This window comes from Bufo bufo, chromosome 3 (assembly GCF_905171765.1).
Source record: "Bufo bufo chromosome 3, aBufBuf1.1, whole genome shotgun sequence".
Taxonomy (NCBI): Eukaryota; Metazoa; Chordata; class Amphibia; order Anura; family Bufonidae; genus Bufo; species Bufo bufo.
In genome coordinates, this window is record NC_053391.1 from 427,572,060 (window position 1) to 427,589,740 (window position 17,681).

General features: G+C 40.9%; 1 protein-coding gene across 1 annotated transcript in view; it reads left to right on the top strand.

Moving 5' to 3' along the window:
- The window catches only part of CFAP47 (cilia and flagella associated protein 47), a 572,366-nt gene that overhangs the window by 143,998 nt on the left and 410,687 nt on the right, over window positions 1–17,681 (top strand). The window contains exons 30-32 of the mRNA XM_040424993.1: window positions 2,601–2,820; window positions 5,662–5,874; window positions 12,662–12,743. Coding sequence (XP_040280927.1) covers window positions 2,601–2,820; window positions 5,662–5,874; window positions 12,662–12,743 — 515 coding nt within the window. The remainder of the gene's footprint in view (window positions 1–2,600; window positions 2,821–5,661; window positions 5,875–12,661; window positions 12,744–17,681) is intronic.

The window sequence follows — 17,681 nt, forward strand, 5'->3', positions numbered from 1 at the left end:
CATTCCAAGCTGTTCCCCTCGCCCAATTCAGCTTCCCAACCTCCCTCACTTTTAAATGTGGTTATTTCACCCAAACAGTCCCGGAGTTTATGATATATTTGAGAGAGTGTAAGTTGAGTATCCTTAAATCTAAAACAATAGTCCAAAAAGGGGCTTGTCCTAATGGCCAATAAATTTTTGTCCTGAGTGCTCATATATGCGTGACTAATTTGTGCATACCTATATCTATCTACAAAGGACGGTATACCTTTTATTAGTGCATCTAAAGGAATAATATTACCATGTGATATTATATGAGTTAAGCGGTTAATTCCGCGTAAATTCCAATATTTATAGTCTACAATTGACTTAAATTCTTTTAAATTATAATTGTGCCAAAGTGGAGTAAAGTGTGTAGGGAATGTCTCACCCAATAATTTTTTTATCTTATTCCAAACCTTGTTTAGTGTATCACTAATCAAACATTGTTTTTTCCTCATGTCCAAATGGCCAGTCTCCAAGACAGAAAAAATGTCCCCATATGGCCCCTGGAAATCCCTTGAAAGGATACCCAACAGCAAAGCGGCCTGACTTTCTGCCCTCCCCCCTCCCAAACACCACTTTATCTATGCTGCAATATAAGATCCTCCCCAATCTGATATTAATGAACTATCCTAAGACTATCTACTTTAAAGAACCAGACAACACCTTTAAAGGTGATCTGTCAGCTCTAAAACACACCCCAAACTAGCGCAAGCAATGTATAGTGTAAGTGATGCAGAGTACGGTTATGTAATTTTTATACTCACTTGCATTGTGACACTGTGCTCCCAACAACCAGCAGTGAAATGCACTGAGAGGACTGAGAGGACTCCGGTGCTCAGGCACATAATGGAGAAGACTCAAAGAGGAGTCCTCACAATGCATTTTACTGCTGGGTTGTGGGAGTGGACTGAAAGGGAGTATAAAAATAAAAATCACATAACCGGATGTAGCATCACTTACACTTTACACTGCTTACTCTAGTTTAAGGGGTGTTTTGGAGCTGACAGACTGAGGTTCCTGGGTCTCACTAGAGAAAATTATTCTCAAGGCCTAACCCCTATATCTTCAATAAAGTTTAATAGATTTTTGAATAAATTCAATAGACCCTAGTGGCATGGTATTGGCTCCAAAGGCATGTAAAAGTTTTTTTTTTCTTCTCCTTAATGTTTTGGGCACATTTTGGTATCTGAGCCCGGGCCCACCGTAGGATCCTCTAGTACTCTGGTGGGCCAGTCCGACCCTGCATGCACAAAATTAGTATTCAGTATTTAGAAGTGCCAAGCTTTTTCATATCCCGAGTAAGTAGAAGACCTTGAAGTTATGACTAGAAAATAGTTCTTTTTTTGGTTGTCCTAAAAGTCTGAAATATAGATCTGCCTAGTTATGCAGTAATGTAGTAGATGCTGATGTATGTGGCATAACTAGGCAGATTTGTTGTTAATGAGTTTGGGAAAAATAGTTGACAACCCTTAAGTGAGCTGCAGTGATGCCCATATTGGCACAGGGCAAATCAAGACTGGCACAGAAAGCGTCTCAATAAATCTCCCCCCTCCCCTATAGAATTGTTGTTTTATGGGGACATGAATGGCTACTGTGCCGTCCTGTGGAAGAACCAGATGTGGAACTTATGTCCATTTTAGCTAATGTATGCTTTAGGTTTAGAGCTCATGCACACGAACGTGTGCTGCCCGTTGCCGTATTTCTGACCGCATTGGCGGATCTGCAATACACCGACATCGTTCCGTGTGCATTCCGCATAACGCATGCGGACCCATTCACTTTAATGGGTTCGCAAATCCAGAAATGCGGAACGGAATCACGGAACGGAACACTACGGAAGCACTACAGAGTGCTTCTGTGGGGTTCTGTTCCGTACTTCCGTTCCGCAAAAAGATAGAACTTGCTTTATCTTTTTGCGGAACGGACAAATGCAGACCCATTCAAGTTGAATGGGTCTGGATTCATCCCGGTGGCCGTACGGAGGTTGCCCGTGCATTGGGGACCGCAAATTGCAGTCCCCAATGCACAGAACGGCCCACCTACGGCCGTGTGAATGAGCCCTTAATGTTATATTGCTATATAAAAGAGAGTACAACGCTGTACTATACAGACTATTAGAACCTTATAGATTTATTGACGTGTCTGACCAGTAGATGTCAGAGAACTCAAGGATGTTTTATATCCGTGCAGCATTTCTGTACTATTCATGGATATTCACAACATTGCTAGGAACAAAAACAGCCGCAATGTAATTTATTCAGTAATTTGTGCAAAGTAAAACATTCAATCACCAAATGCTTAATGAAAACAAAACTGTAAAATAAACTTTCTTGTTGTTGTTACATCCATTGCCTTAGTCATCTGTGAAAACCGCACATAATAGCGGGAAACTACTTTTCAGTTAGATTAATGCCATTAATAACATTATCTCAGAAAGCAGAGCATTTATTCTTTACTAAACTTTATGGATTACAATGCAGCGGGGAACCAAAGATGATTTAAAATATTTTGATGTTAAAATGTTTTGTGGTTATGATTATCATGTAGTAATGTACATATTCTATTATATATTTCAGAAGATGACAACATGCCGGGTAATGAAAGAACACAAACGCGGGATGAGGAGAATCAGTATGAAGGAATAAAGAGCAAGCTGGAGCTCTCCTTTTATCCCGAAGAAGACTCTGAAGAATGGATGTTTTATCGGAAAGTTCTCACTACAGTACAAACCTGGTTTAGCTTGTTTGGATGGGCTAGTGGCTGCAATCCCATTACTATTCCACAATCTCTATGGAGGTAGAGTAAAACTGAAAAGCATCTAGACCCTCTCCTGTGCCCATTTTATCCATTGCCAAATAGTAGGGACATATGGAATATTCTAAAGGAACTGTACCATTAAGAAAACTTATCTCCTAGGCACAGGATTGGGGATGTGTCTGATTGACAGAGGTGTGACGGTGGGGTCTCTGACAATCATGAGAACAGGGACCTGTGCTCCTCAATTTGAAAGGAGCAGAGGTTTCACACATGAGCTGCTGTTCCATTCAGCTCGATGGGGCTGCCGGAGATAGCTTAGGACTTGTACCACTATCTCTGGCAGCCCTATGGAGTTGAATGGAGCGGCGCACACACGTGTGTCTACCTCTCCATTCAAACCGAGAGCATGGGTCCAGTTCCGGTAGGGGACCCAATGGTTGGACTTCTGCCAATCAGACACTTACCTGCTATCCTGTGGATATGGGATAAGTTGTCTTAATGTGACAACTATTTAAATCCATGGAATTTATCTGACTGTCGTTACGTGGTTTGACAAATAAGCTTAAAAGGGTTGGCCCATCTCATACATTGGGAGCATATCGCTAGGATATGCTACCAATGTTTGATAGGGGTAGGCCCCACCCGCACCTAGACCAGCACCTATCTCTAGAATGCAGACCCCAAAATGAAGGAGAGTGGACCGTGCATGTATGGCTGCCCTTCGTTAATTTCTATGGGACTGCCAAAAATAGCCAGTCTGCTGACCTTCTGTTTACGGTCTTCATTTTAGAGATAGGTGGGAACCACACCTATTAGACATTGGTGACATATGCTAGCGATATGCCCCCAATGTATCAGATGGGCCAACCAGCGTTAGTGAGATCCGGCAGGCTGGTCGGGTAGGGAACAGCCTACCAGTTCTCTCTTGATCTGGCATTGCCGAAAAATACATGATTTCCTTTCCGGCCCTATTAACTATAATGTGGACTGATGGAGATCCGGCTGCAACCCAACAAATATGCTGAGAATCGGCTGGACTAAAACCTCTGTGCGCAGTCCACATTTTCTGGTCTCCGCCTCTTTAGTAATATCCACATTGTGCCCACTCACACTAGTAATGTCTACATTGTGCCCCTTCAGAGTAATAATATGCACATTATGCCCCCTTGCACTAGTAATGCCCACATTGTGTCCCCTCACAGTACTAATATCCACATTGTGCCCCCTCACAGTAGCAATGCCCAAATTGTGCCCTCTCACAGTAGTTATGCCCACATTGTGCCCCCTCAAAGTAGTTATGGCAAGCAACATTGTGCCCTGTCACAGTAGTAGTATCCACATTGTGACTGCTCACAGTAGTAATGCTCACATTGTGCCCTCTCACAGTAGTTATGCCCACATTGTGCTGCCTCACAATAGTAATGCCCACATTGTTCTTTTTCTCAGTAGTTATGCCCACATTGTGCCCCCTCACAGAAGTTATGCCCACATGGTGCCCTCTCACAGGAGTTATGTCCATGTTGTGCCCCATCACAGTAATTATGTCTACATTGTGCCCGGTCACAGTAGTTATGCCCACATTATGCCCCTTAGCAGTAGTTATGTTCACATTGTGCCCCCTCTCAGTAGCTATGTTCATATTGTGCCCTGTCACAGTAGTTATGCCCACATTGTCGCCCCTCACAGTAGTTATGTCCACATGGTGCCCCCACACAGTATTCATGCCCACATTGTGCCCTGTCAAAGTAGTAATAGCCACATGGTGCCCCCATCACAGTAATGTTGACATTTTGCCCCTTTCACTGTGTTTAGCCCACATTGTGCCCCCTCACAGTAGTAATGCCCTCATTGTGGCCCGTCACAGTAGTAATGCCCACATTTTGCTCCTTTCAGTAGTGCCCCCTCCATTAATAAAGTAAAAAACAAAACACTGAATACTCACCATTTTCCCTGATGATGGCGCCTATCCAGCATCCCCAGCAGCATAATGCGGTCGCTGTGTGATTCCCAGGTCTGCACGCTCTTCCTTCACAGCCCAGCATAGTGATGTGTGGACTGATGGGGAGCAGTGCAGCTGAGCTGAACAGTGAAGTAGGGAGCGGAGGGCTCCCTGGTTCATCATATAGATTAACTTCCAAGGCAACCCTCAACCCCCTGCCCCGCTTGTCCCCCCCTCGCTACACCTCTGCCAAGAATGTGCATGGAAATTACCACTTGACACCGAATCACTTACTTCTATAGTGTAAAACAGGTGAAACAGATTTGTTGTTTTGGGTGAGAATGAACTTATACATTTAATTTGTAGTGGTGTATAGTATCAGTGGTGCCATGGGATTTGTCACCTGTTGCATTATTAAAGAGGTTCTGCAGTTTGTTTAAACTTATGATCTATCCTCTGGATAGATCATCAGCTTCTGATCGGCGGGGATCCGACACCTGGGACCCCCGCCGATCAGCTGTTTGAGAAGGCAGCGGCTCCCCAGCAGCGCCGCGGCCTTCTCACTGTTTACCGCTGGCCCAGTAACGTCACGACTAGTATCACTGGCCTGGGTGCGGCTAAGCTCCATTCAAGTGAACGAAGCTTATCCCCGCCCAGACCAGTTGATACAAGTCGTGACGTTACTGGGCCAGCGGTAAACAGTGAGAAGCCGCGGCGCTGCTGGAGCGCCGCTGCCTTCTCAAACAGCTGATTTGGCGGGGGTGTCGGACCCCCGCCGATCAGAAGCTGATGATCTATCCAGAGGATAGATCATCAGTTTAAACAAACTGCAGAACCCCTTTAAGTTATCTCATTATTATTAGCATCTATGGTATATAACTAATTTATTATGTTTTTACAGTGTTTTTTTTTTACTTTTTATGTATTTGCAATGTTTTTAGTGGTGTATGCAAAGTCAAGTTGTCAAAGTCTGAAGGAAAGGCACCGAAAACAATAAATCTTGGCAAGCAGACAAAAACCATTTATGACATGCTGTTCTACCTGAGTGGACAGATGCTACCTGGAATTACTGCAAGCCAGTCATTGCCCTCTGATCCCACAGAAAGAGTCCTACAGCTTCACTGGCAGCATGCGACGCTGCTCACTTTTCTCAAGTAAGCATTGACATTTAAGGAGATTTAAATAAATGCTTTAAACATATGGTGGAAATAGAAAAGGAATAGACATGAACTGTAAGCTGAATGCAGTGAAGTAAACATGATGTAGTCCATGAGGACAGAGACAGATCATACAGTAGTACACTGAAAATAAAAGCCTTCTCACACTAATGGTTTTATTACTTAAACTTCATTGTTACTTTGTAGAAGTATATAAGGCTTTAAAGAGGTTTTCCAGGACTCAAAAAATTTAGAAAACAGCAGATATTGTTAAAAAATAATAAAATAAGACTTTCCTGTCTTCTATCTCTCCGTTCCACTGCCACCGCTACGGTGATGCCCGCCGGTTTTTGTTTCAGCGCTACAGTGATGATGTCCCCAACGATCCCACGAGATTGCTGCAACTAATCACTGACTTTAGTGGTCATGTGGGGTAGTCGGGGATGTAACAGATGTTGTCATTAGTGTTGATCGCGAATATACGAATCGCAAATTTTAATTGCGAATATCGCCACTTCGAGAATTTGCTAAGATGTAGAATATAGTGCTGTATATTCGTATTCGCGAATATTCTAGATTTTTTTAAATCTGAACCCATGATCCCACCCTGCCTCTTGCTTGTGGGCCAATGAGAAGGCTGCAATGTCTTTGTCTGAGCTTAGCAGCATCCCTAGCAACCAATAGGAGAGTTGCCTACCCCTGTACTATATAAGAACCTCCCCAGCAGCCATTTTCTGAGCAGTGTCATTGCTGTGCTCTGTGCTTTGTTGTGTAATTACATTAGGTAGTTAGTTAGCTTATACAGTCAGGTCCATAAATATTGGGACGTTGACACAATTCAATTTTTTTGGGCTCTATACACGGCTACAATGGATTTGAAATGAAATGAACAAGATGTGCAGACTGTCAGCTTTAATTTGAGGGTATTTACATCCAAATCAGGTGAACGGTCTAGGAATTACAACAGTTTGCATATGTGCATTCCACTTGTTCAGGGACCAAAAGTAATGGGACAGAATAATAATCATAAATCAAACTTTCACTTTTTAATACTTGGTTGCAAATCTTTTGCAGTCAATTACAGCCTGAAGTCTGGAACGCATAGACATCACCAGATGCTGGGTTTCATCCCTGGTGATGCTCTGCCAGGCCTCTACTGCAACTGTCTTCAGTTCCTGCTTGTTCTTGGGGCATTTTCCCTTCAGTTTTGTCTTCAGCAAGTGAAATGCATGCTCAATCGGATTCAGGTCAGGTGATTGACTTGGCCATTGCATAACATTCCACTTCTTTCCCTTAAAAAACTCTTTGGTTGCTTTTGCAGTATGCTTTCGGTCATTGTCCATCTGCACTGTGAAGCGCCGTCCAATGAGTTCTGAAGCATTTGGCTGAATATGAGCAGATAATATTGCCTGAAACACTTCAGAATTCATCCTGCTGCTTTTGTCAGCAGTCACATCATCAATAAATACAAGAGAACCAGTTCCATTGGCAGCCATAAATGCCCACGCCATGACACTGCCACCACCATGCTTCACTGATGAGGTGGTATGCTTAGGATCATGAGCAGTTCCTTTCCTTCCCATCACTCTGGTACAAGTTGATCTTGGTCTCATCTGTCCATAGGATGTTGTTGCAGAACTGTGAAGGCTTTTTTAATGTCGTTTGGCAAACTCTAAACTGGCCTTCCTGTTTTTGAGGCTCACCAATGGTTTACATCTTGTGGTGAACCCTCTGCATTCACTCTGGTGAAGTCTTCTCTTGATTGTTAACTTTGACACACATACACCTACCTCCTGGAGAGTGTTCTTGATCTGGCCAACTGTTGTGAAGGGTGTTTTCTTCACCAGGGAAAGAATTCTTTGGTCATTCACCACAGTTGTTTTCTGTGGTCTTCAGGGTCTTTTGGTGTTGCTGAGCTCACCGATGCGTTCCTTCTTTTTAAGAATGTTCCAAACAGTTGTTTTGGCCACGCCTAATGTTTTTGCTATCTCTCTGATGGGTTTGTTTTGTTTTTTCAGCCTAATGATGGCTTGCTTCACTAATAGTGACAGCTCTTTGGATCTCATCTTGAGAGTTGACAGCAACAGATTCTAAATGCAAATAGCACACTTGAAATGAACTCTGGACCTTTTATCTGCTCATTGTAATTGGGATAATGAGGGAATAACACACACCTGGCCATGGAACATCTGAGAAGCCAATTGTCCCATTACTTTTGTCCCCTTAACAAGTGGGAGGCACAAATTCAAACTGCTGTAATTCCTACACCGTTCATCTGATTTGGATGTAAATACCCTCAAATTAAAGCTGACAGTCTGCAGTTAAAGCACATCTTGTTCGTTTCATTTCAAATCCATTGTGGTGGAGTATAGAGCAAAAAATGTTTATGGACCTGACTGTGTATATAATACAGGTAGTGGGAGATAGTCAGTGTAGGTTATATCCTGATATAGTGTAGCTGATAGGTTCCAGTGCAGTGTGGTAGGTAGTGTGATAGGTTCTGCTGTCCATACATACATACATGCTACAGACATAGTGCTGTGATGTCACAAGTTCACAACAATACTTAGTGCACCAATCAGTAATATTTAGTCAGACCTGCTAAAATGTGAAGTTGCACGTATTGCTCAAAAATATGCGTATCAATTGCCGATTTGCGCAATCGTGAACATATTGGAGCACTCTATCTGCATATAAAGCTATTGTAATATTCTGCCCCGTGCCAATGATTTTCTCCAGTCTCAGGAAACTTCTAGCTGCTGGAAAAATTTAGCAAAAGAGACCCACGCCTGTATTGCGCGCGCTTTACGTGAATATTACATTGCCGATTTTCGCAATCAAGAAATCGTGAATTCTCGAATTTGTGAATTTATGAGGAATATTCGCCCAAATATTTGCGAAATATCGCAAATTCGAAAATTTTAATTACATGCAATTAAAAAAGTACTCACATCCAGGGGCTGGTTTGAAAACTGCTAAATATTTTTAGTGGGACAACCCATTTAAGAAATTTCCACATCAGCTTGGGAACAGTGCCTCATAAGGGTGTTTTTTTTTGGCTTAGTCTGGATCTCCACACTATAACACTGTGGCATTACTGAGACTGTGAGATGACCTTACTTCTTCTCTATGACCTACTGGCCATCACCTATAATACCATGATTATGCAACAACTTGTAATAGACCAATGCTGCTGGCACGTAGCCCTAGCCTTAGGCTCTGGTTACACCACATTTTTGTTCTTGTTCTTGATTGGCAAAGGCATACTGTGTGGTGTACATTTGTTGCAGGAGCCCCAATATTGTGTATGGTAATTAGGAATAAATGGGTTTGCCAACTATATGCCAAAGACACTCTTTTGGAATATTTCAGGCCTACTATATTATGTGAACATGTTTAGCATACTGTATATGGGAGAGCATTTGCTGTTGATCAATTATGGTACTTCTATCCTGCTATCAAAAAAGAGTATTTTATGATGTTCTACGAGAAAAGAAAAGTAGATCTTGTGTGTCTCTGATCTTTGCAACTATTCTTCAATGATTGGATCATTCTCAAAACTTGGGCTACCCTTACTAAATGAATAGACATTGCAATAGATGAATAAGAAAAATGCGTTGAAATAAATCTTAGTGTCTGATGGTGACAGACAGCTAAAAAGCATCTGGTAAACCTCACAAGCACAATTTACATAAGTCTGTTCTCCATCTCTCTGTTCTTCATAATAAAAAAAAAGCTTCTCTTACATAAAAAAAAATCTGTGCTATTGACCTGTTTGTGATGACAGCGATCATTAGAATTTTGAGAAATTAATTAAAGTGGACAACTTAGTGTGGTACTCAATGAAAATCTTGGCTGGATCAATTATAAAGGCTAATTGACATCACTTAAGCAGACGGTACAAGCAATAAACATCTAATGAACCTTTAATGTATGATAAATTGTCTAGGAGTGATTTGGGGGAGAAGAACAGTCATTTTTCACTTGGAAAGACATTTTACTCAGCAATCTTTTCTTCTCTAAAATTTGGAAACTGCAGATGTGTGTAAGAATACTTCTTAGTTACAATTGCTCAGTGGAATTTATATTCATTTTAGTTTATGGATGATCTATCTATCTCATATCTATCTGTCTATTTATCTATCTACTATGTATCTATCTATTTTTCTATCTGTCTGTCTATCTATCATAAAAGTCTTCATGAAAGCTTTTATCCTTATGAGTGTAGAGACTTTCCCTTTTAAACCTTTATTAGTACTAATAGAGTGTGAGACATTTTACAGTATGTAGTTAGTGTTGAGTTAATCGAAGTTAACGAAGAGGACTTCAATACGAATTTCAGGAAAAATGTGATTCGTCATGAAGTCGAATTTCCTTGCACTTTGTGGTAACAAATAATTTTTCCTGAAATGTCAGTAAAAAACAAAAAACAAAAAACATACTCAACTCATCCATTTGCTCGCCAAGAGGCTGTTGCAGCTATCTTCATAGAAGATATATATTCAAAAGGTATGGTGGCTCACCCCTCACTTATCAAGGAATAGAAGAAGAAAAATCTAGCGTTCGCTGACAAGTGACATCACCACTTCATCACGGTGGCCAGATACGTGGCATCATCAGTGATGACCTCACTGTGCCCGGACAGAATGATGATGTGGTGACGTCATTACGTTTTCTTCAATCAAGATGGCCGCAACAGCCTCTCCGCGAGCAAATGGATGAGGCGAGTATGTATTTTCTTGTTTTTAACCCATGATTAACCCCTGAAAGGCATCAATGTGACTGTCAGATGGCACGATCAGTGTTGAACGCGGCATCTGAGGGGTTCAATGATGGGGGGTGGCGGGAACGTCATTCACAGTCATTTCACCAGATACATACAATGGAATGCAATTTGTGATGAAGTAATTTGTCACAAATCAAACTTCTTTTTCAACTTTGCTCATCTCCACATGTAGTGGCACTAATTAAAACATGCCCATGAAGCAAGTCTATGTATATGCCATAGTTTGGGTCAGAATGCTACTTTAGTTACTCTTTGCTAAATATACTGTATATCTGGATACTAGTTATGGCAGTGCAGTACACCTGCCTGCCGATCTTCACCCAGCAGATATCAGGCTCATGCACTCAGCATGTATTCTGTGTGGGAGCACCAGGAATCCAGTTTGCACCCGTACTATGAAGTAGTGATGAGCAGCATGGGCAATATTCGTTTTCACAATATTTCGCAAACTTTTAGCCTAATATTTGCGCAAATTCTAGAATTCGTGATCTCCAGTCATTATTTTCTTGATTGCAAAAATCGGCAATGTTATATGTGCGTATTGTGAGCGCAATACAGGTGTGGCTCACTTTTACTACATTTTTCAAGCTGCTAGAAGTTTCCTGAGACTGGAGAAAAAGCACAGTACAGTAATTCCTCTCACACTACCTAACAACCTGCACAGCTACACTATATCAGGATATAACCTACACTGACTATCTCCCACTATCTGTATTATATATAATACACTAACTATCTAATGTAATGTGTGGAAAGCACACAGCACAGCAATAACACTGCTGTCTCTCTCAGAACTTTAAAAAACTGTAGAAAATGGCTGCTGGGGAGGTTCTTATATAGTAAGGGGTAGGCAACTTCCCTATTGGTTGCTAGGGATGTCGCTAAGCTCAGACAAAGACATTGCAGCCTTCTCATTGGCCCACAAGCAAGAAGGGAGGTCACTGATGAAAACAAAATCTAGAATATTCGCGATTATGAAGATATAGCACTATATTCTACCTCTTCGCAAATTCTCAAAGTGGAGATATTCACGATTAAAATTCGCAATTAGAATATTCGCGATCAACACTATTATGGAATCATACGAGGCTCCTTGTATTACAGTGATGCATCAGGTACCATTATGTAAGCTTTACCTGCCTCCCCTTAGGCCAGTGATGGTGAACCTTTTAGAGACCGAGTGCCCAAACTGCAACCCAAAACCCACCTATTTATCCCAAAACGGCAATTTACCCTGAATACTACAGTCCAATAGTATATCTTCTATGCACTTTATCATTTAGCTATAATAGCTGCCTACATTCAGTGCGCTACCTGTGCCGTTCACAGCTCACCCTGTGCTGATGAATGGCAGGAAAAGTCTAAGGCATATTGGTACACCACAGACTTTTTCCAGGGTGTGGGTGCCCACAGAGAGGGCTCAGAGTGCCGCCTCTGGCACCCGTGCCATAGGTTCGCCACCACTGCCTTAGGCAGTGTACTCTTAGAAACTTTCCAGCTGTCCTAAACTGTTTTATAGCTGTAGTATGCAAAAATGCATAATATGTTAACGTGACAAATAAATTTTTATACCGTAGATATTCAGAAGTAATAAAAAAAAAATATTAACATATATTGATCCTCTTTTCAGATACGTTTATTTTATAGATCCAGAATAATTATGAATTTAAATGGTTAGGTTAAATGTTGTTTCTGCTGTATTATAGCTTTCTATCTACTATGTATTGTATCCAGCAAAGATGTAACAGAGCTACATTTTTCAAGTTACTGTGTCTTTTATGTACTGTGTTTGTATACCTCAGTGAATTAAGGTAATTGAGTAGGTTTCCTGCAGTGCTATAGAAAACCACAGATAACACATTGTGCTTTATTACTTTGGAAAATTCAGCTCTTCTGCATCTCTTTATTATACAGGAGTTAGATGATATTCTTGCAGCTTACTACAGTATATTCTATATCTACAGTTTGCAAATTGCTATTTTTATGTGTTCTGAACAGAAACCAGGGAGCATCTCTTTCTCACATCAAACCTGAGTATCTTTTTGAGCCTCTTGATTATGAAAGATGGATGCAAGTGCAGGTAAGATCTGGAATTGTGACGGCAGCCTAAACACATATAAAAATATCCGTAAAGCTTTTGTAAGTTTATGAGCTTCTTAATTACTGTTCTAAGTAATGCACCTTTTTACTGTTCTTGATGAGCCTGATTCATATTTACCAAGTGCAACTAACAGTAAAGGGGGTTTCCAATAATTAAAAGTAATGGCATATCACCAGAATATGGCATCCCTTCTGACTGGTGACCTCCGATTGCCAGACCTCTCCAATCCCCAAGATAAGGAATCTGGAGTGTTAATTAAGCATTGTGGCTCTTACACTTATTTTTTACCTGCACAACAGTGCAGCCACCCATGTTGAACAGAAAAGTGCAAAACAGTCCCATTTACATGCTCATGGCATCAGTGGAGGTGCCAGAGGTTGCACTGTCATGAAGTGGTAGAATATTCTAGTGGTGATGACCATATCTTCTTTGGTGGAGTTAGATGGCGCTTTTCCATCACAGACATATATGGCATATCAATTTGTCCAAACTGAGACCCTGAAGAGTCCATGAACAAGCAATCAGTCATTCATGGCATGTCCAATAACTGCCTCAAATAGGAAAACTCCATTAACGATTATTTTCTATGGATGTGCCTCTCCAGGATGTCAACTCTAACCATAGATTGCAAGGAACTTTGACATTTCTGCTGCAAAAAACCCAGGCTGGCATTTTCCATCCCTGTCTTGATTCCCCCTGTGTCGCCGGAGGCTACGCCAAATTTATACACCACTCATAAATTTGTTAAATCCATCGGCAGGCCATGCGACAGTGTAAAATCTATGGCAGCCTCCTAGCTGCTGTAGGTTTCTGTCTTTATTCACGCCAGAAAACTAGCGTTAATAAAGATAACCGTGGTAGTCCTGCTGATATGTCCCCTCCCCGCCCTCACCAGTCTCCATTTTGTCGCCACTTCTGAAAAGTGACGTGAACCGGGAAAATTTTATGTTTTTCCAGCAAAAATGGCATATGACAAAATCTTAGACTTTTTTTTACCCCACAAATGTGGAGTAAATCGCATAGTAAATGCCCCCCAAGTCTTTGGGAAAATAAGCTTTACACATAGGTCAGCTTTAAGTACTTCGACTGCTACACAAGAATATAATGTTATCTAATTTCTAATCAACAATTCTCTTCATTTCCCAAAGCCTTTTATACATCAATAACCTGTACCATTGATGTAATGCTGACTATGTGCTTGAGATGAAAAGATGTAATGTAGCCACTGATATTTTACTATAAAATATGAAGCAATTTTCAGTACCTGACTTGATTTCTCTAAAAGTATTCTCTGATATGCTCTTACCGGGTCTGTATGCTGGTAGCTACATTTTTTTACTAGTGGCAAACAAAATTATTAGTGCTCAAGGAAAGAGCTTTTGAGTCTCAGCGTGTGTTGCCATCTATGTTTGAATTACTATGTGGACAGCAGCAGGAAGTCCGACAAAGAGGCCAGCAATTGGTATGTGTTCTGTTATAAAATGTGCCTATTAGATGCAATTTCATCTAGTTAGTCCAATATTTTCCACTAAAACCAGATACACAAAATAACATACAAAACAGTAATAGTGATTTCTTTTAGTGGTCTCCAAAACATTTTTCACAGTCATTTTGGTTGGATTAATGTAAATATGGTCTTTGTTATTGACACCAAGAATAATAGGGAACAATAGACATTTAATGAGTATCAGTACTTCACTCAACCACTAGCAGAAGTTCTGCTACCTATGGTAGACTACTCAGAGGAGGCAATTTATAGTAGGGGTTAATGATATATTTTTTTGGTGCTTTGGTAGATGTATTGAGGTCCTATGATATTTTTTTTTATTAGAGGGGAATCTGCCGTCAGGAAAGTTACACCAGGCACATCTCAGCTGAATACAATACCTTTCACTTAGCGATCCATTGCTTCATTTTGGAGAAAAATTACTTTTAGAATAGATTTTAAAAAATGGATCAGCTCACACATTGACTGTATGCAGTACTTCTCCCCCAGAGCAAGATCCCCCAATAGGTAAAATGGACATGTTATCTTATCCAGCAGCAGGAGTGGAGAAATATCCTTTATTAATCCAGTTAACACTACATGCATAGCACAGGTACCGGTGACACTTTTCTGATAAAAGTCCTTTCTCATAGCTAGCAACTGATTGATGTACATAGCATTACAAATAGTGTTGATCGAGCATGCTCGGCCGAACACCAGTTCGGCTCGAGCATCGCCATGCTCGGCCGAATATCGCGTGGGCTTTCGCTCTGGTAGATAGAGTAAGTGGACGCAGTACAGAGGCAAAAGACAAGTTCTTAATGCAAAATTTCAGTGTTTATTCACAATTGAGGCAAATGCACAAAACTGTGCGTTACTTTGCAGTCTTGGTGTTTACTTCACACACAATGGATAGTACATCTTGGTGTTACTTCACACAAATTGGAAAGTTCATATAAGACAAGTCACCTTGATCCCAGTTCTGCCTCCAGCAGTCCACGGCAGGCTTTAGGGGGCCTGTTTCCTCGGCCCATGGGTCTCAGCCCTCCAACCTGGCACCAAGCCTCAGATCCCAACACAGAGATCCTGCTGCTGAGCCCAGCTGCCTATTTAAGGACAGCCAGGTGCTGCCACAAACCCGGAACGGCAATTAAAATCCAGTCCGGTATTTGACCCCACCTGGCTGCAAATTAGCCCAGCAGCACACGCTGGGAGGAAAATACCAGTTTTTCCAGACCATAAGCCTCACTGTGTCACTATATATATATATACAGTATATATATATATATATATATATATATATATATATATAAAATCATACTTCTGATATATATGAATTAATAATATGTGGGAAACTACTACTGATGTTTTAGCCAAAATATATTTACATATAGTATAATATATCATATATTCTAAATATATAATAATATATGTAAATATATTATGGCTAAAAACTTATATATATGTTTATAATAAATTTAACCTCTAATAAAATATGAGATTTCTGCTGTATAGGAATACTTACTAGTAGTAGTATAGGAATACTAGTAGTATATTATATATATATATATATATATATATATATATATATATATATATATTTTTTTTTAGTAGCTGGCCATGCAGCTATATAGTGTAGTGTTTAAGATTCTTGGCTGTAATGTAGAAGGTTGTGAGTTCGAATCCTGCCAGAAACTTTTCAGAAATAGAGGCTAAATTAGATTTAAATACACTGGATGTCCCCAAGCACTTACTCCATATATGGACATAGCTATATATGGAGTCAGAGCAGGGACTCCTAAGCCGAACTAGAGTCCCGACACCCTCCTCTCTTCAGAGCAGGGGGTGCCTGGTTTAATGCTCGGGTTCTCCTATTGACTTCTATTGTGCTTGTGTGCTCTGTAGAGCATCGGGAAGTGTTCTACTCGAGCACCAGAGCAGACGAGCACGTTGGTGCTCGATCAACACTAATTACATAGCTTCCTAATTCTTGACTTCAAGGGTCCTGTTGTGCAGTACAGCATGATTCACATGTAATCAAATAGATCAAGTTTGCCAAGATGTGATCATGCAATACTATATGGGAACCGATTCCTAAGATATGTCAGCCTCTGGTGTGCTTGTAACTACTATTGGTTGATGTAGTTTAAAGCCCAGCTGGTCGATCTATCGGGGAGGCTGGAAGCTGAGCCAATCAGGTTCCTAAAATATAGACGGGGATTTAAGTCTTCTACTCTGTTATGGCTGGCTGCTGGTGATTGTGTATATATTTTCCTTGGCTCTATACCTCTGTAACTGACCTTTAGATCTGCTTGATAACCCTATGTTTACCAACTATGGCTTGTTTTCTGGGAAAACCCCTCCTTTGTGATTCTTACCCTACTTGTCCGCTACTTATTTCACCCCAATCATTCTGGTTAGTCCGCTCCTAGCAAACTTGCACCCGTTTTTTGCTACCCTAATCCACAGATGTAACCTAGAAGCCAAATCCATACTGCCTTACAGTGGACTGTGGTGAAAAACCTAGGGGTAGCTTTAGCATTCTCTGACCCATAGTGGTTGAGGAAGACTGGTTGCAGTTTCTGAGTTTGCTGGCTGTGGTTCTGTGGATGGCGACCATAGTATTCTTTACAATACTTTAGTCTTCAGCTATATACTTTTGCACTATAGCCTTAGTTTCTTGTCTTTAGTTAATAAGATATTCTGTTTGGCTGGTATCAATAACTGTTTTAGTTTATTCTTGGTGTAGCCCATTAATGCTTCGGTTTGATGTACTGGGTGTTCAGAGATACCTTTTTGCGTTTCCAAGTATACCATACCTTTATTTTAGCTTCAACCAGGCTGGGCGTTCCTTGCAAATGTCAAAGTTTGATGTTGAAATCCAGTTGATGAATTTGAAAAACAGTTTCTGAGTTGGAGCACAAAATTATTCTATAATTAAAAATTCCTCAGATCACATTTCTTCTCCATTTGGGTGTTTGATCTGGACAAGACCGTAACCTCTTGGCCATATGCAGATTCACCCCATTACACATATACAGTGGCAACTTGTTCATCTGTCATATAGCCTAGAGGCAGCTCAGCCCTATTCAAGTGAATGGGGCTGAGTATGATACTAAACCACTATACAATGTACGGCTCTGTGCATGGTCAGCTGCGAGAAAGATCACTCACAGCAGCACCGGTGCCTTTTCAAACAGCTGATTGGCGGGGGGCACGGGTCTTGACCCCCCACGAACAGATGCTGATGACCTATCCTGAGGACAGGTCAGCTGTATTAAAGTCTCAGACATCCCTTTTAACATCTGTAAATCTATATTCACTTTTATTTTCCTTACACAGCTTACACTTCAGCCACCATGCTTTACTTTTTTTAGGTTGAGATGCAATTACTTATTAAACTGCATTAGCCTCATAGGAAGCCCAATAGG